The sequence below is a fragment of the Astyanax mexicanus genome, chromosome 24 (genome assembly GCF_023375975.1).
Source record: "Astyanax mexicanus isolate ESR-SI-001 chromosome 24, AstMex3_surface, whole genome shotgun sequence".
Lineage (NCBI taxonomy): Eukaryota > Metazoa > Chordata > Actinopteri > Characiformes > Acestrorhamphidae > Astyanax > Astyanax mexicanus.
The window spans coordinates 31,759,538-31,780,000 of record NC_064431.1 but is presented as its reverse complement, the minus strand read 5'-3'; the positions used below and the strand labels follow the sequence as shown (position 1 = coordinate 31,780,000).

The following is a 20,463-nucleotide window of genomic DNA, read 5'->3' as shown; positions in this document are numbered from 1 at the left end:
ATACACACACACACACACACACACACACACACGCAAATATGCACACACATATATGCACACACTCCCGGGCTGAACTGAAAGTCTGTTTCTGTGGAACATCTACTTTTAGTTCCCCAAACCTCTGATCCTCTGTTCTTTATAATATAGTGAGTGATGAGTGTATAGATCCTTACTGCACGAGTGACCACAGAGGAGGAGCTAAAATTCAGTACAAAAGCTAGTGCTAGGTATCCGTGCTAGACTAAAAGCTAACAGTAAAGTCTAGAGGGTATGCGTGCTAGCATAAAAGCTAACTGAGGTAAAGCTTGCAGGTATTTATGCGGGTACTGTTGGTGGGTATCCATGCTAGACTAAAAGCTAACTTAGTGAAGGATAGCGGGTATTTATACTGTTATTATTTGTAATCTACCAGAGCTAAATTATATCTGCCCATAGCTATTATTAATATCAAGACATGTTGCATAATTTCTCAAGAACTCTGGTAAAAACTCCTGTATTTTTAGCATCAGCAGACAAACAAAAATATTGCAATGTTTTTTCCCCCCCAATATTGTGCAGCCTTACTACAGAACTGTGTGTTGTGTTGTGTTAAATTGATAACAAATTGATGGATGGATCAAAGATGGATGGATGTTTTTTTGTTTTTTGTTTTTTTGGTAGCTCAGCGCTTCGTCTGGCAGAAACTGGGGAATCCCTTTAAAACTGAAACTAAAACCATATTTTCCATCACCTATTACCCAATTCTGTTTAATATTTAAAAGGTTTGAATATGAATCTGCTGAACTAGCCTAAATAAAATGATTCCTGGAGTTTATTTATTTAGGTCTGAGTTGCCTGAGCTGACCGGTTGTGTTAATAACTGAAGGCGAAGGCGCTGTGCTGTTAGAGAGCTCTGTGCAGCAGATCAGGAGCTGCTTGGTGTTTGCGGCTGGCAGTAAAAGTTGTTGTTTGATCAGACAGTGCTGTAGTTGTGTCTGTAAGAGTGTCCTGATGTTGCTGAACTTTCAGCACTTCCTGTCAGAGGCTGCTGGCTTTGAAGTTGCATTTATTGAATACAGGGAAACCGGCCTGCTGATGAGCTGATAATCAAGATGTTCAATGAATATTGATATTTTTTTGCTGGTTAAAATCATCCACACTTTCATAGTAATAGTTTCTGTATTTTCTATATCATTATCATTAGCTCTATCCAGATGGGATTAGTTTCTTAGGGGGCGTCTGTGAAAGATATTTCACACTTCTACTCAGTGATAAAACTCCTGCATCCGGACTGCAATTGAAAAAACAGGAGGACCAGTGAGTTTTTAGAATTTCTCGGTTACATGACCTCTCGTTCAGTAGCTCCTCCATTTCCACTCGCTGTTGTGTTTACGCTCGCCCAAAGTGTAATTACGGTGCGCGGCAGTGGACAAATAGCTATTTTATTAAACGTGAGGAGACGAAACTCAGAGATGTGCGTCCGGACGGGACTAAAATTACCAGAGGAGCACGGAGTTCAGAGAAAAACAGTAGATAATTCAGCCTGTAGTTTTCATGGTCGTTCCAAACGGGAATAAAATCACAGAGGATAAAAAAGAATAGTCCAAATAGGGCTTAAAACATTTAATGTTTCTGTTTCTGCTATGTGGTGCACTGAAGCAGTAACTTTAAGTCAAATTGTGGGGCAAGTCTGAGGGAGTTTAGAGCAATTCTGTTTCAATAAAAATATAATTATTTGATACCAGACAACGATACAATATATTGCAATATTGATATATTGTCCCACCCCATACTCAATGGGTGTTTTAATTCTGTGTGTGTGTGTGTGTGTGTGTGTTGGACTGTGCTGTGTTTGGATATTGAGGGCATTATGGGTGCAGTAGCAGGCTGTGCGATCTGATTGGAGGAGAGCAAAGGCGTGCAGGCCATCTTTGTTCCAGGGGTTTCTGCTGTTGTTTTGTCAGAGACGGCACTGACTGCCTCTTTTGTGTTTCTCTCTCTCTCTCTCTCTCTCTCTCTCTCTGTCTCTCTCCCTCTCTCTCTCTCTGTCTCTCTCTTTCATACACCCTCTCTTTCCGTCTCTTTCTCTCTTTCTACTTCTGTCTCTCTCTCTTTCACACACCCTCATTTTCTCTCTCTGCTTCTGTCTGTCTCTCTTTCTCTCTCTCTCTCACTCTCTCTCTCTCTCACTCTTGCTTTCTCTCTTTCTCTCTCGCTCACTAACATTTTTACACAATATGGATTTTGAATCTTTTTTTATTTTCATATATTATTATATATTATTGGTGTTATATATTATTTATTATGTTATTATTAATGCAACCTGAAATCAGAGAAGAAAATAAGAAAAAATAATAGAACTTTAAGTCGTTTTTAAAGCTTTAGATTTAAAGCTAATCTTATGTTCTCTCTCTCTCTCTCTTTTAGTTGAGTATATATGAGTGTTTTTCGAGTCTCTTTTGCCCTGTGTTTAATATTTCTGTGCTGTCGGTCGCTCGCTGGGCTCTCAGTTTCCCATGAGAACTCTGAGATGTTGATGATTGATTGGGGTTGTTGTTGTTTCTGGTGCAGTTTAACCTCAGCGACTGAGTCTCAGCACTGAGAAGCGTCAACAGGAGAGTTTCCCTGTGGCTTCAGGACAGTTAGCATTAGGGGTGGGACAATATTTCGATATATCATGTTGTTTCTTTTATTGTATTGATAATTGGCATCAAATATTAATCTTTTTATTGAAACCTAGGCACTCTATACTCCCTAAGACTTTCTTTCTTTATTTCTCTATTTAATGTATTTTCTACATTGTAGATTAATATTAAAGACATAAAACGATTAATGTACACATTATTAATATGATTACGTTATAGAAAACTATTTCAGGTGATTCTCCCTCATGAAGACATTGAGATTAAAATACCAAGAGTGTGCAGATCTCTTCTCAAAGATAAGAATCTAAAGTATAAAACAATTTTTTAACAGTTTTACAATGTAAAAAAAATCATAAAAAGAAAGAACACATTGAATAAGAAGAGTTGTGTCTGAACTTTTGACTGGTACTGTACTACTGCAACAAAATAAATATTATTTTTTAGTAAGTAAAACAGTATAAAAATGTAGCAGAAACAAAATAATGTACACGGTTATGTCTGTCTGGATATGTGTGAATTGCATTACAGCACAGCCCTGCTGCACACGGTTCACCTGCTCAGGTATCGTCTCTTCAGTTCTGCTGTAATCTGAGACTGTGGGTAAATACAGACTCACAGAACCCAAACAATAGTGCGGCGTCAACCTCGGCGTCACAGCCAGTATATATCAGAATGAACTCCAATATCACACCCTAATGATGAAAAGTGAGTCTTCTAGAGGGCGCCAGATTCCTCAGTTCCTTTAATTATAGAACACATTTCAGGTTGATACTGAAGATTTCATTACTGATATCAGAAGAGATAAAAAGTGATGTAATACAACCTCTCAACCTTTTACTGTATTGTTACTCACTGTTTTATTGTTATATTTATAGCACCAGGTTTAATGATTTATATACACTACAGACCTTTTGGAAGTCTTGTAGTACAGGTTCATAGCTTACCAAGTCAGAAGACCAGCAAAATAAATGCTTTAACAAAAAATTATGCTACATTTGAGTAAGTTTATATGCAGACACAAAATATTCTGCACTTTACTATTTTGGTAGATTTATTTTTTTGCTATAAAAAAAAAAAAAAATAACTGTGGTTGATAGCCATGTCAGTCAACTGTGGAACTTCAAAAGTGGCATGCTAGAAGGTGGAAAAAAACAGATGGGGAGCTTGAAGAAGAAAAAACAATGATTGATTGACAAACCACATAAAAATGAAATAAACTGATTAATAGCACATATTGTTAATTTACTCTCCTTTTGTCTCACTTTAAACTAACAAAACTGCATTCAAAACCAGAAGAAAGAAGCAGCTATATGTATCAAAATGACTAATAAAATCATATGGCATTATGGCAGCAGAAACTTTAATGTTACAAACATAAAACATTTTTCGTTAGGGGTGGCTGACCGAAAGCTTTGGGATGGTTGTGAAAAGGTTAGTCTGGAGCCCTGATAACATCTTGTAAACTACATGCATCATCTAGAAACTATAAAAAAGGACTCAGATATCACAGGAAAAACTTTTCATTTCAGAAACAAAAAGGAAAATCACACATCTGAATACCCCAGCAAAAGCAGAGATTGCAGTTTATAGGTTTATGTTTGAGTAAAATGAACATTGTTGTTTTATTCTATAAACTACAGACAACATTTCTCCCAAATTCCAAATAAAAATATTCTCATTTAGAGCATTTATTTACAGAAAATGAGAAATGACTGAAATAACAAAAAAGATGCAGAGCTTTCAGACCTTAAATAATGCAAAGAAATCAGCATTTGGTGTAATAACCCTGGTTGGTTGTTTTTAATCACAGTTTTAATTTCATGCATCTTGGCATCATGTTCTCTTTCTCCACCAGTCTTACACACTGCTTTTGGATAACTTTATGCTGCTTTACTCCTGGTGCAAAAATTCAGGCAGTTCAGTTTGGTGGTTTGATTTCTTGTGATCATCCATCTTCCTCTTGATTATATTCCAGAGGTTTTTAATTTGGTAAAATTAAAGAAACTCATCATTTTTAAGTGCTCTCTTGTATATATTAACAGCTACATTTTAAAGCCATGTTGACGTACTGTTCTCTCTGGTTCTCTTACAGGAGGCTAAGATCATGGTGGTTCCGTGTGCCGGAGTTCAGCCAATAGAGCAAGTGTTGGCTGAGTGCACGAGCAAAACCCTTCCCATCATCCTCTACGCCCTCAGTCAGGACTCTGTAACCCCAGAGCAGGCGGCGGCTCTTCACAAGGTTCACGAGGCTCTTCCGTACCCGGTGTGCTTCGTCCGGGTTTCCTCTCCGGGAGATTCTGGATCTTCTGACCGCGGGTCTCTGCACAAACAGCTGGCCGCCCTCAGTCTCCTCTCCAGCAGCTCGGGGAACTGTTCCTGCGGCGCTCCCTCACAGACCCACGGAGCCGGGAAACCCCAGAGCGTTCTGGGAGAGAGTCTGGAGCGCCTCCATCGCCTGCTGGTTCCCTTCGCTCGACAGGTTCTCACTGGCCAGCAGGTGGAGGCAGCCAACCGCCTCAACGCCCTGCACTGCCGCTGCCTCGACCTCTTCATCAACCAGGTGAGACTAAAACTGGACCCGTGAGAGAGCCCTGAGGAACACCTGTAATAGGAGCTGGAATCACAGGGCATCTCATGATAACGATGATATCATGATACTGCGATTCTATGATACTCGATATATATATTCTCTATGACACTTCACAGCATCTGTGTTACTAAAGAGGATAAAATATATACTCCTAAATAATAAATACCAGGAAATATGGATTTATTGGTGTTTCAATTTCACACAATTTATATTCAACCAATATTTTTACCACAGTTTTATTAACCTCATTCATTTGATTTTAACACCACCATGTGGAGGAATAAAGCAGTGACTTCTTAGGATGTTCATAGCATCTATGTTTCAGTATCTATCCATCCACCCATCCATCCATCCATCCATCCTTTCCTTCTCTCTGTCTTTCCTGTTCCAGGTAACCTTTTTATTTGACAAATTTTAATTTCTCTCTCTCTTATTTGCTTTTCTCTCTCTCTTAATCCCCATTTATTTTTCTCTCATTCCTTTTTCTCTCTTTTTCTCTTTTCCCCTTTCTCTCCTTTTCTCTCATTCCAATTTCTCTTTCTTTCTCTCATTCCCATTTCACTCTTTTTCTCATTCACTGTTCTCTCTCTCATTACCCTTTCTCTCCTGTTCTTAATTCCCCTTCTCTCATTCCCTTTCTCTCTCATTCAGTCCTCTTTTTCCAATCATTCCCCTGTCTCTCATTCTTTCATTGCCTTTTCTTTCTCTCATTTCCTGTTCTCTTGCTTTCACTCATCCCCCTTTTTCTTTTTCTCTTATTTCCCTTTCTCTCTCCTTTTCTTATTTCCCTCTCTCTTTTCCTTATTCCCTCTTCTCCCTCCTTCTCATTTCCTGCTCTCTCTGTTTTTCTCATTCCCTTTTCTCTCTTTCTCATTTCCTTCTTTTTTCTTATGCCTTTCACTCCTTTCCTTATTTCCTTTCTCTCATTTCCTTTCTCTCTCATTCACTCATTCTCCTTTCTCTCCTTTTTCATATCCCTTTCTCTCTTTTTCTCTCATTGCCATTTCTTTCTATTATTTCCTGTTATCTCTTTCTTTTATTTTTCACTCGCTCACTTTCTCTCATTCCCCTTTCTCTGCCTTTCTTGTTTGCTAGTCTATCTTTCCTTTCCTTTTCCATCCATCCATCCATCATTGCCAGGGTATCATTGGGCTGGTGTAGGGCTGCAGTGATTAGTGTGTATAACAGACAGTGTTGATTTTAAAGGTTTTTAGTTTTTGTGTAAATGTAGTTTTCTTGCTGTGTTTAGTTAAAGTCTGTCTGCCTGTCTGTCTGTCTGTCTGCAGGCTTTTGATATGCAGAGGGATCTGCAGATAACCCCTCGGAGGCTGGAGTACACGCGGGAGAAAGAGAGCGAGCTGTTCGCCTCCCTCATGGCCATCGCCAACCGCAAGCAGGAGGAGATGAAGGAGATGATTGTGGAGACGCTGAGCACCATGAAGGAGCAGCTGCTGGAGGACGCAGCCAACCTCGAGTTCACAGGTCCAGACACAGCCTGAAGCACAGTCAGTCCTATAGCCCCACCACCCAGAACACAGTACTGACCCCAGAGACTCAACCCTGACCCACAACCCTGTACTGACCCCAGAGACTCAACCCTGACCCAGAACCCTGTACTGACCCCAGAGACTCAACCCTGACCCAGAACCCTGTACTGACCCCAGAGACTCAACCCTGACCCACAACCCTGTACTGACCCCAGAGACTCAACCCTGACCCAGAACCCAGTACTGACCCCAGAACCCTGTACTGACCCCAGAGGGACTCGACCCTGAGACTGTGCAGACTCTACCCTGACCCACAACCCTGTACTGACCCCAGAGACTTAACCCTGACCCACAACCCTGTACTGACCCCAGAGACTCAACCCTGACCCACAACCCTGTACTGACCCCAGAGACTCAACCCTGACCCACAACCCTGTACTGACCCCAGAGACTCAACCCTGACCCAGAACCCAGTACTGACCCCAGAACCCAGTACTGACCCCAGAACCCTGTACTGACCCCAGAGGGACTCGACCCTGAGACTGTGCAGACTCTACCCTGACCCACAACCCTGTACTGACCCCAGAGACTCAACCCTGACCCCAGAGACTCAACCCTGACCCAGAACCCAGTACTGACCCCAGAACCCTGTACTGACCCCAGAGAGACTCGACACTGACTCTGTGCAGACTCAATCCCGACTTGACCCTGACCCTGTTCAGACTCAGTACTGACTCAATCCTGACTCGACCCTGACTCTGTACAGACTCAATACTGACTCGACCCTGACTCTGTGCAGACTCGACCCTGACTCTGTGCAGACTCGACCCTGACTCTGTGCAGACTCGACCCTGACTCTGTGCAGACTCAATCCTGACTCGACCCTGACTCTGTGCAGACTCAATCCTGACTCGACCCTGACTCTGTGCTGACTCGACCCTGACTCTGTGCTGACTCGACCCTGACTCTGTGCTGACTCGACCCTGACTCTGTGCAGACTCGACCCTGACTCTGTGCTGACTCGACCCTGACTCTGTGCAGACTCAATCCTGACTCGACCCTGACTCTGTGCAGTCTCAATACTGACCTGTGCTGACTCGACCCTGACTCTGTGCTGACTCAGACTTGACCCTGACTCTGTACTGACTCAATCCTGACTCTGTGCAGACTCGACCCTGACTCTGTGCAGACTCAATACTGACGTGTGCTGACTCGACCCTGACTCTGTGCTGACTCAGACTCGACCCCGACTCAATTCTGACTCACTGCTGACTCGATCCTGACTGACTGACGACTCGATCCTGACTCTATCCTGACTCAACCCTGACTCTGTGCTGACTCGACCCTGACTCTGTGCAGACCCCATCCTGACTCAACCCTGACTCTGTGCAGACCCCATCCTGACTCAGTCCTGACTCAATCCTGACTTAATTCTGACTGGACCCTGACTCTGTGCAGACTCAACACTCAATAGGGACTCAGCACGGACTCAAACCTTACTCAGCACAGACTCAGCACTAATTCAGTAGGGACTCAGCACTGACTCTATGTGCACTCAGTATCGACTCAACACTAATTTGAACAAGATTAAGCACTGACTCAAGAGACTCAACACTGACTCAGTATACATATTCACTATTTACTAATTTATTTTTACTTTTCAAAGCTTTTCTTTCTGGTTTTCTGACTTTCTTTCACTCTTCACTTTAATTGCCTTCTTTGCTTTCTTTTCATCATCTGTTAAGTATTTTTCTTTCCCTCTTCATATCCTGTATTCCTCTTTCTCAATTTCTTTTTTTCATTTTTTTTTTGTCCCTGAGGGAAAGACTGAACCCTACAGTGTCGGAATAGTGCACTACCACTTTAAGTGGAATAAACAGACACACAACTGCACACAAAACATATTAGAACATATATTTAAAGACAGTTGAAAGAACAGCAGCAGCCAGAAGTGAGGATTAGATCTAAACAGATTGAATAACTGATCAGTGGAGGATGTGTGTTAATTATCAGCGTATATTTTTGGATGTGATATAACTCAGCTTGTGGGGGTGAGATTGGCAACTCGTGGTTCTATTCAGCAAGTTTATAGAGACGTAATTCAGCTAATTAGAGAGTAGCAGTGTAAGTGATGGAGGATCTCGCTCTCTCTTCCACTCACAGATATTATAGTGACCCCTAATGGAGAGCCGGTCACCACTAAGGAGATAAAGTCGTGTATCCAGCAGATCCAGGAGCTGATCGTGGTTCGGCTGAATCAGGCCGTAGCCAATAAGCTAATCAGTTCGGTGGACTACCTGAGGGAGAGCTTCGTGGGAACGCTGGAGAGATGCCTCAGCAGTTTGGAGAAATCCACCACGGACTCCTCCGTTCATAACGTCACCTCCAACCACCTTAAACAGGTACGCTGCGCTACTCATTATCCCCCCTCATCCAAAGGTTAAGACATGTTCGGTGCTTTCAGTTGTGTTTCTTTATTTAATATTAGTTTAACAGTTACAGTTACAGGCTAATGTTGCTAACAATCAGTGAGAGGTTATGTGAACCAGTTAGCTTGGTGCTGACTGTATGTGCTGTTTATAACTGTATGACTTAATGAATGGTTTTTAATGCATTTCATAATTACATTACTGCAGAACATTTGCAGTGAGTTTGTCAGTAATCTAATTTAATGCAATAACATGAACTTGTGTAATCAGATAATGGGAAACGTAGGGAAGATTTTACATGAGCCAGATAATAATCAGATTTTTGATTTGCAACCAGAAACAAGCCCGGGCAACAGCACTGCTAATTCTGCTAGCCTGACACTAGCTAGCGCATTGCTAATGCTGCTAGCCTGACTCAACAAGTCTGGTCAACAGCACTGCTAATTCCGCTAGCTTAACGCTAGCTAGCGCATTGCTAATGCTGCTAGCCTGACTCCACAAAACCACAAAAAATAATATATATTTTAGCAAGAGAAATCCATCTAAATATAGTATTTATATATAATATTTCTCATTTTGAGATTATTAAGGTAATTAATATTATGAGACTTAATCTTATTGTTTAACATGATTTAATCTACTGAAAATGTAACCTTAAAAAAACTAAAACTAAATAACTAAAGTTTTTTTTAAGCAATATTGCTAATGATATAAGAAACTTTCAGTAGAGTTAATGACTTAAAACAAGGAAAATTTGGCTAAAAATAAGTCTCACATTTTTTTTTATTTCTGACGACAGTGCAAAAATAGAAAATGTTTGATTTTTAAAGTAGATTTACTAAGAATCAAATTCTTGCATTAAATTTTAAACACACCAATATACTGTCAAGCCTGTCTCCTGATATAAAACCCTACTGACCATCTGTGGGGCATCCTCACACGGAAGGTAGATAAAATTACTTAAGACAAGCAAAAATAGGTTAGACATAAGTCAAATATTCTTATAAAATTCTGATGAGAGTGCAAAAATTTAAAAAAATATATTTTTAAACAGATTTAAGAGGATTTAGCTTACTAAGAATTTAATTATTTGCGTGAATAAACTCTTAAACTCTCACTTGCTACAGCTTTTTTAACACATGAAGCAGCAAAACTCATGCACAAACTGAGACATCCCAGAATACTCTGGTTAAGAGTATACCTGTACTGATGCATCTGGTTCCTGAGCTCAAATTCAGCTCTTTATCAGATTTCTATATCAGATTAAGAGTTATGTGCTGAGTATTTTAACAGTAACTCTGTTCCTGTTTGTGATCATGTGACCTCAGATCCTGAACGCTGCGTATCACGTGGAGGTGACGTTCCACTCGGGATCATCTGTTACACGACTGGTCTGGGAGCAGATCAAACAGGTACATCAAACACACACTTCACACACACTTCTTTCACGCTTAGATCACATGGGTACAATAGCAGCACTGAGTCTTTAATCAGTTATATAGCATGAGATATGTAGTGTAAATATAACTGACTGCACGCTTCACTCACTGTTATAGCACACGCACAAGAGTGTGCCAGTAGCTGCAAGCTTTCGGCCAACAGCCAACCTTTAATGGATTAATTCATTCATTAATTCATTCATTAATTAATCAATGAATCTCCCTCCTTCTGTCTGTAGATCATCCAGAGGCTGACGTGGGTTAATCCTCCAGCTATAACTCCAGAGTGGAAGAGGAAAGTGGCTCAGGACGCCATCGAGAGTCTGAGTGCAGCAAAACTGGCTAAAAGTATCTGCTCTCAGTTCCGCACCCGACTCAACAGCTCTCACGACGCCTTCGCTGCCTCTCTACGCCAGGTAACACTTACACAAGGGATGCATGATATGATATCACAATGTTTCATCGAATTTAATTTTTAATGCAATTATTATGTTTGTGATTTTTACATCTTTACATATACACACTTTATCTTTTTAATCTCAAATATCAGATAACACTACTAATTTCTGAAGTGTTTATCAGTCTTACCCTGCTTACCCGCTAACCCGCGCATATTTTCTAAACATTACGCTGAGGACTGAGCTCATACCCAAAAAAGTTCCAGCACTGTTCAAGCACTTTTATCACAGATAAATACTCATTGAAATAAAGCATATATTTAACTCTAATAGATTAATAATCGCTCCTTCAAAATTTCTTCTGTGACCTTAGTGCATAATTTCTTAATTTTCATTCAGTTTTTTATATATATATATATATATATATAGGGGTGAAGAAATTGATTCCAATTAATATATATATATATATATATATATATATATATTTTTTTTTTTTTTTTTTTTTTTTTTTTTGAACTACAATACTTATCGAAAAATATGTATAATATGTTGTTAAACTGGCACAGTGCCCACAGTAATATCTGATATCTGATAGTTTAACTGGAACTCAGTCCTCACAGACTCCCCCATCCAGGGAAAGTGGATTGCAGCACTAAATGCAACTTTTTTTTTTACAAAAAATTCAGAGTGAAACTGAAAATAATGTGCAAAAAAAAAAACAAGAAATGCAAAAAAACATTCACCGCTGTTCATTAAACACAGACCTGTTTTGTTTGGCTGTGATTCAGAATGCGAGAGCCAAGCAAGCAGCTCTTACAGAAACAACACGGGACTTTCATCCTGAACGTGCCGAGAGTTCAGGTCTGCTGTAATCGAGTGGCTTTGATCAAAAGAGAGAGAGAGACAGTAAATCAGAGAGAGACAGACAGTAAATCAGAGAGAGACAGACAGTAAATCAGAGAGAGACAGACAGTAAATCAGAGAGAGAGACCGTGAAGATAAAAGAGCCAAACAGAAAGGAGGAGAGAGAATGAGAGAATAAGAGTAGACAGAGAGCGAGAGAGCGAGAGAGAGAGAGAGCCAGCTGCAGATTATGTTCACACATGACCAACAATGTGATTTTGATTATTAATAAAAAAGCCTCTTTATTTTAGATGAAAAGCGCAGAACAAGCAGCTCCGCCTCAATTTGTTACAAAATAAACGCGATAGTATAAAGGGGACAAAAACGTCAGCAGAGACCACAATATCATATCACGATATTTAATCAAAGATCTGAATTTTGCTGAGATACATACATAATTTTGTTAGTTTTGGAATGTGACATTTTTGATTTATTACAGGAAAAATCTGACTGCATGAGTTTGCATTGTGTACAGTAGAGAAAGTTTGGACACACCTTCTCATTCAATAATAATTTTTTTTTTCTACATAGATTATAAAGCCTAAAATCCTAAAAACCTAAAATCAATGTTAAACAAACTAAAATAGTCTGTGCTTATTTCCTGTAGAGAAGTATTGCCAATAGAATAGGACCCTCTGGAAGAGATAAACCTGGAGCTACTGGCACCGTGCTGACTCTAATAGCAGCTCTGGGTTATAGAGAGCAGGTGTCCCAATACTTTTGTCCGTATAGTGTGTGAATTATTTTTTTTGTGTGTGTGTGTGTGTGTGTGTGTGTGTGTGTGTAGTTGGAGGAGGGTCACACAGGTCGTTTGGAGAGGACGGAGGATCTGTGGCTGCGAGTGAGGAAAGACCACGCCCCCCGACTCGCACGACTATCACTAGAGAGCAGATCTCTCAGAGACGTCCTGCTGTATGGTGAGAAAACACACACACACACACACACATATATATATATATATATATATATAAAATTCACACACTATATGGAAATTCATTCATTCTCTCTCTCACACACTCTCTGTCTCTCGCACACTCTTTCACGCTTGCACACACTTTCTCACGCACTCGCACAATATCTCTCATATTCACACTTACACTCTCATACTCCCTCTCACAAACCCTCACACACACACTCATTCTCTCTCACTCTCTCTCACTCTTATTAACTCGTTTACACATTTGCACACTCCCTCACTCACGCATTCATTCTCTCCCTCTCTCACAAACACTCGCACACACTCGCTCTCTCTCACTCTTGCTCTGTCTCTCACACACTCACTCACTCACCCACACTATTTCTCACACACTCTTTCTCTCTTACGTAATTTCTCTCTCTCTCTCTCTCTCTCTCTTTCTTTCTCTCTCACTCATTGTTTCACACTCGCACGCACTTTCTCACGCACTCGCACAATATCTCTCACACTCGCACACACACTCTCTCTCTCTCTTGCACACACTCTTTCACACTTACACACACACTCACTCACTTACTCATTCTCTCTCTCATACTCACACTCACACTCCCTCGTACAAAAACTCACACACACACACACACTCATACTCTCTCACTTTCTCACAAACCCTCTCTCTCTCTCCCACACTCACTCTCTCTCTCACTCTTACTAACTCGCTTAAACATTTGCACACTCACTCACGCATTCATTCTCTCCCTCTCTCACAAACACTCGCACTCTCTCTCACACACTCACTCACCCACACTATTTCTCACACACTCTTTCTCTCTTATGTACTTACTCATTCTCTCTCTCTCTCTCTCTTTCTGTCTCACTCATTCTTTTACACTCGCACGCACTCTCTCACATTTAAAAAAGCAGACAAAGAAAGCAGGGTGGATGTTGTCGAGGCCACGTTCCATCACATGTGTGAATATAGTGGTGTTGTGTTTGTCTATATAATGTATAGCTTCACATTATCTGCTAAGAGGCTTTACCACACACACACACACACACACACATATAACACATACATCCTGTTGCAGGGTATGAACACCATCTTGCATAACTGTTTGATTTCTCAGAGGTGAGGGCACACCTCTCTCTCTCTCTCTCTCGCCCGCCCACACACCTTAACCACTGCCTGCACATGTGTGTGTTGTTTTGTTCCGTGGCTGTTGTGCAGAGTGTGTGTGTGTGTGTGTGTGTGTGTGTGTGTGTGGTTAATCTCTGTACTGATTGGTTTCGGTTTGGTGGTGGTGTTGTAGCTCAGTCAGTCTGAGGTGTGAAGATTTTTTTGTTGTTTTTAAAGCGATAGTTTAACCCAACCCTCACTTCCTTTAAATTCACCCGGTCAGCAGAGTCACTGCAGCTCTGAGGCTTCTGTGGCTAACAAGTAATACAGGCCTATATGGTGCAAAGCATCACACACTCTTCTCAGACTGAGCCGAGGTGCCACATAATCACATAATCTCTATTAGACTCCAGTATGTGGTTTTTGACACTCTGATTGGCTGTTGTGTAAGCTTGGTATTGTTGTGAAATTCAACAGTGATGCACCAGAACTAAAAGCCAGAATAATTCATATAATTATTTATATAATTAATTTTAACTCACATTGTGCTCAGTGTAAAATACAGTACCACTTATCCAGACTATGAAGGAACACATAAGGAATCATGTAGTAACTTAAAATCAGTGTTAAACAAACCAAAAAATACTCTGTGAAGAAGTATTTACATGCTCTTATCTGGGGAGCTGTTTGTTGACTTGCAGTTTATGAGGCTGGTAACTCTGATACACATATCCTGTACAACAGAGGAAACTCTTCCTTTCCTGGGGTGGTCCTAATGACTGCAGTTTCATCATTATCTTAATGTTTGTTTTGGTCTTTTTTGCAGTGACTGCACTTGAGGATAAAACTTTAAAAGTTCTTGAAACTGATGTTTAGATTGACTTACCTCTATTTCTTCTTAGTCATTTTTTTCGTTACTTAGTTCTTGCATTTCATAATCTGGATTAGAACATTACTCAAATATTCACTATTCACTGTATACCTTTAACTCTAGCTCTTCACTACTTTACTTTAACTGATGCTCTCAAACACTTTATTAAGAGACAAGAAATTCAAGTAATTAACTCTTGACAATGCAATGCAAAAAATAGTATCATAGTATCATTCATTTTTGAGAGGATAAATTGTGCAGTAAATAATAATAATTGTATATAATTTTTTTTATTGTAAAGAAATTAGAGAGACAACATTACGAATTACACATTGCCGATTTCAGCAGTGTTTAATCCTTTAATCTGCTGTAATGGAAGGAGATGTAATGTTTGGAGTCTTGCCCTGCTGGCTTATTGGTGTTTTCCATTTCTGACTGGAAACTTATCGTCTCTTAAAGAAGAAACAGCACCACCCTGTGGATAAAGGCAAAAATGCACGTTTGGTCTAAGAGTCTTTAAACCAAATATGGATTAGGATCAGAAAATGTAAGAAAACCATATAAGATAAAAAGTAAAAATCTATTTCGATCTAGAAAACTAAGATTAAAGGAAGCATGGTTCCATATATTCCATGTATCTTACAGTAAACAGTGGCCAGTGTTATTGCACATGGGCAGACAGTAATAAAAACTATATATATATATATATATATATATATATATATATATATATATATATATATATATATATATATATATATATATATATATATAATCCATGCTAACAGGTTTACATTAAGATTGATTTATCCTTTGTTTGTTTATTTATCAGGTAAGCCGAAGCTGGGCCGGGAGCTGGGCCGGGGGCAGTATGGAGTGGTGTATTTATGTGATAAATGGGGAGAGCAAAACCCCTGCGCACTAAAATCAGTCGTCCCTCCCGACGATAAACACTGGAACGACTTGGCGCTGGAGTTCCACTACACACGGTAACACACACACACACACACACACAATCTGTTCTATATGATTGGTGAAGCTAAAGAAGTAATTTTTGTTTTGTTCTTATTCAGTTCTCTGCCGAAGCACGAGCGGCTGGTGAATCTTCACGGCTCTGTTATTGATCACACGTACGGGGGGGGCTCCAGTATAGCGGTGCTGCTGATTATGGAGAGACTGCACAGAGACCTGTACACAGGCCTGAAGGTACACACACACACACACACACACACACACACACTCTTAATATGCACAATAAACAAATAAATACATTTATTTTTTTTAAATCTCATTGTCTCCTTGTTTCTTTAGGCTGGTCTCTCTCTGAAGGAGCGTCTGCAGATCGCGCTGGACGTGGTGGAGGGGATTCGCTTCCTGCACGGTCAGGGGCTCCTGCACCGAGACATCAAACTAAAAAACGTCCTGGTGAGTCAAGAGTGTCAAATACAAGTCAAATAATATAGTTAAATATTTTATATATTAACAGAACATTTATTCTGACAGACTGTAATACACTACAGGAAGCATAGGGGGCACTCTATAATGCTCTATAATGCTCATATGATTCACACACTCATTCTGACGGACTGTAATACACTACAGGAAGCATAGGGGCGCTCTATAATGTTCAGATGATCTACATGGTTATTCTGACAGACTGTAATACACTACAGGAAGCATAGGGGGCGCTCTATAATGCTCTATAATGTTCATATGATCTACATGGTTATTCTGACAGACTGTAATACACTACAGGAAGCATAGGGGGCGCTCTATAATGCTCTATAATGTTCATATGATCCACATGGTTATTCTGACAGACTGTAATACACTACAGGAAGCATAGGTGGCGCTCTATAATGCTCTATAATGTTCATATGATCCACATGGTTATTCTGACAGACTGTAATACACTACAGGAATCATAGGGGGCGCTCTATAATGGTCTATAATGTTCATATGATCCACACTCTCATTCTGACAGATTGTAATACACTACAGGAAGCATAGGGGGCACTCTATAATGCTCTATAAGGTTCATATGATCCACAACACGCTCATTCTGACGGACTGTAATACACTACAGGAAGCATAGGGGGCGCTCTATAATGCTCTATAATGTTCATATGATCCACAACACGCTCATTCTGACGGACTGTAATACACTACAGGAAGCATAGGGGGCGCTCTATAATGCTCTATAATGTTCATATGATCCACATGGTTATTCTGACAGACTGTAATACACTACAGGAAACAGAGAGGGCACTGTATAGTCCTTTTATAATGTACATGCTTATTCTGACACTCTGTAATACACTCTAGGGGAGTGTTTAGTTTGATAGATCTTGTGGAAAAGCCTGAAAGACCCTGAAGGTTCCTCACTGTTGTAAATATGTTTTTTTTTTTTGTTTTAGCTGGATAAGCAGAACCGAGCGAAGATCACAGACCTGGGTTTCTGTAAACCTGAGGCCATGATGTCCGGCAGCATCGTAGGAACACCGATACACATGGCCCCAGAACTGTTTACAGGTAACACGCTTTATAACTCTACACCAGTAAGGGAGGGGTTTCTGATAAAGTGACCAATAAGTAGATACATGACATCAGAAATCATATTTTGAATTGGATCTGAGGTTGTTTGTTAATGTGTGTGTGTGTGTGTGTGTGGGTGTGTGTGTGTTTAGGAAAGTATGATAACTCGGTGGATGTGTACGCGTTTGGGATCCTGTTCTGGTATCTCTGTACTGGATCTGTTAAACTGCCTGAAGCTTTTGAGAAATGCTCCAGTAAAGACCAGCTGTGGACCAACGTTAAGAGAGGTATCTCTTTACATTACATTACATTTTCGGTATTTAGCAGACGCCCTTATCCAGAGCGACTTACAACAGTGCTTCAAAGTTACTTCAGATATCCAAAGCTAGTTTGTGGACTAGGATCAAGAGATACATAGAGCTTAATCACGTTTAGAACCCTAGGAACCTTTTTTTTTTTTTTATTAGTTTAGGAACTCTTTGAAAAGATGTGTCTTCAGTCGACGTTTGAAGACGGCGAGTGACTCTGCTGTTCTGACATCCAGTGGAAGTTCATTCCACCACCTTGGTGCCAGCACAGAGAAGAGTCTGGATGTCTGTTTTCTGTGTGTTTTGAGTGATGGAGGTTCAAGCCGAGCCGTGCTGGAAGCTCTAAGAGCTCTTGGTGCAGATCTGGCTTTGACCATCGCTGCCATCAAGTATGAAGGAGCTGGTCCGTTTTTTGCCTTGTAGGCCAGAGTCAGGTCTTTCTCTCCTCTCCTCTCATTTCTCTGTGTGCATTTTCTTTTATTTTAGATCTTTATCATAACACAATTTTTTTTCGTGTGTGGAAAATGTTATGTGGTATCCATCCATCTGGAGGGATAAAAGTATCTGTTAGCAGATAAATTGCTGAACTGTTATCTATTTAATAAATGAGTGGAGGGATTGGCTAGTTTTGGTCATAATGGTAATTATGCTAATAGTAGCCATAATAATGACCAGTTAAATGGTTTTAGTTGTGGGAATGATGGTAAGGTTAATTAGCTTGACTGATTTTTGTCCTGATTTTGACAATAGTACGCTTTTTTTTTATAATGGGAAATACTAATGGAAAATAATAATGGTACTGTAGTTTATGATAATGGTACTGACTTGTAATTTTGGTGCAGGTACTGTTTATGGTAATTATGATAATAATAATAATAATAATAGCATTGATTGTGGGAATTCTAATAGTAATGATAATGGAACAGATTGTGGTGTAATGATGGTAAGATTAATGGGCATGATGGTAGGATTACTTTTAGTTATATTCTGAATATTGCGATATTAGTAATGATAATGGTGTTTGATAATAATGGTTCTGAATAATATAACATTAGAAATGATAATGATATTAAATTATAATGGTTCTAAATGATGTAATATTAGAAATGATAATGGTGTTTGATAATAATGGTTCTGAATATTTTAATAATAGTAAAGATAACGGGGTTGAATGATAATGGTCTTCTATATTGTAATACTAGTACTGATAATGGTTTTCAGTCGTATTGGATGATAATGGGTCTGAATGTTATAGTAATAATGATGGTGTTTGATGATAATGGGGTTTATATTAGTAGTGAAGCTACTGTTTGTAGTAATGATGCTAAAAATAGTGATAATTGACAGACTGGGGTAATGATTGTGCTGTTAATGATAGTGATAATGGCCATGGCCTGAAAGTTTGTTCAGGTTGGTGAATTAGCAGCAGGTTTGTTGATGATGAGATGATGAAGAGTGATGATGAAATGATGCTATTGAGATAATGATAATGGTAATAATAGTGACCTGATATTCTGTAGGTTTGGCCCACTTTGGTTTTGTATGATGTGGATAATGCTGATTATGATTATGTTTATTAGGCTCATAGTGTTTAGGACAGTCTTGATGATGATGATGATGATGATGATGATGCAGGTTCTCGGCCGGAGCGTTTGCCCACGTTTGATGAAGAGTGCTGGCAGCTGATGGAAGCCTGCTGGAACGGAGATCCTCTCCAGAGACCTCTGCTGGGGATCGTTCAGCCCAGCCTGCAAAGCATCATGGTCCGGATGTGTGACGGCACGGACCGCAAGAGCGCCAGCCTCGAGGACTCGAACTAACACACACACACTTCCATACACTCCCATAGGAAAACGATCAAAAGACAATAAAGATAACGATGAAGATGATGTTAATGTAAAAAAAAGAAAAGAAAGAAAAACGTGTGTTTTTGTATTTTGGGCTCAGAGAGAGAAAACGTAGCGAGGAACGAGCTCCAACCTCCTGTTAGGATCCTGATACACTATTTATGATCTGAGCAGTATAAATTCAGAATGTGCACGTAAGTATGTCTGTGTTTGTGTTTCTTCTGTATTTATATAAAGTCAGTCAGTCAGTCACTCTGCACACTATGCCCTACTGAGCATGCATGCTAATTGCTGCTTCGTTGTAGGATTGTTTCTAGATGTGAGGAGTTTTAAGAGTAGTTTGGTTTTTGCAGTATTAAAAAAAAAAAAGACTTAAATTTTAGACGGTGTTTAAACTGGTTTATCAATATTATGAGATGACGTTTTGTTTTTGTTTTTTAATAAAAAAAAAAAGATTTTGAGAAACTATTTTGTGCTTTTTGTAGCTTTTGTGATGGATTGAAAGCCGGTTTACACTGCCATGCCAAAAGTCATGGGATAGCAGTCATTGGACACCTTAGCAATATTTTTTATTAGACTTGTTGGTTGTTTTAAATACTTAAACATAAATATAGGCCAACGTATGTTAGCAGAGGCAGCAGAAATGAGTGAAAAGCTGTGAAATTCCTCAGGGTTCAGTGAGCTGGTGGAGTGAAAGTGAGTCAGAGCTGGTCTGGAGTGGAAAGAATAAAAGCTCTGTAGATTAAAACATTCCTGTGGGTTTACATCTTTCTTTTATCTTTCTTTCTGATTTATCACACTAAACACTGTGTACTCTTTTTACAATCTACCTCAAATTAAACAGAGAAAACTGTACTGTATGGAAAATATGGATAATGAATCACAATGCAACACAACACAAGTAAAGTTGGCAGTGCTAGGTACAATTTTCTTTATGTCTGAACCTGAAATCCGTCTCCCCTTGGTGCGCAGGCGCATCACGCAGCAGTATGAACACAAACG

General features: G+C 39.8%; 1 protein-coding gene across 1 annotated transcript in view; it reads left to right on the top strand.

The window, feature by feature from the left end:
• The window catches only part of dstyk (dual serine/threonine and tyrosine protein kinase), a 40,674-nt gene extending 20,745 nt beyond the window's left edge, over positions 1 to 19,929 (top strand). The window contains exons 3-14 of the mRNA XM_022682514.2: positions 4,717 to 5,184; positions 6,501 to 6,696; positions 8,865 to 9,103; positions 10,459 to 10,542; positions 10,809 to 10,985; positions 12,658 to 12,787; positions 15,604 to 15,760; positions 15,845 to 15,977; positions 16,083 to 16,196; positions 17,189 to 17,303; positions 17,459 to 17,593; positions 19,250 to 19,929. Coding sequence (XP_022538235.1) covers positions 4,717 to 5,184; positions 6,501 to 6,696; positions 8,865 to 9,103; positions 10,459 to 10,542; positions 10,809 to 10,985; positions 12,658 to 12,787; positions 15,604 to 15,760; positions 15,845 to 15,977; positions 16,083 to 16,196; positions 17,189 to 17,303; positions 17,459 to 17,593; positions 19,250 to 19,434 — 2,133 coding nt within the window. The 3' untranslated portion in view covers positions 19,435 to 19,929. The remainder of the gene's footprint in view (positions 1 to 4,716; positions 5,185 to 6,500; positions 6,697 to 8,864; positions 9,104 to 10,458; positions 10,543 to 10,808; positions 10,986 to 12,657; positions 12,788 to 15,603; positions 15,761 to 15,844; positions 15,978 to 16,082; positions 16,197 to 17,188; positions 17,304 to 17,458; positions 17,594 to 19,249) is intronic.
• Positions 19,930 to 20,463: the final 534 nt, after the last annotated feature.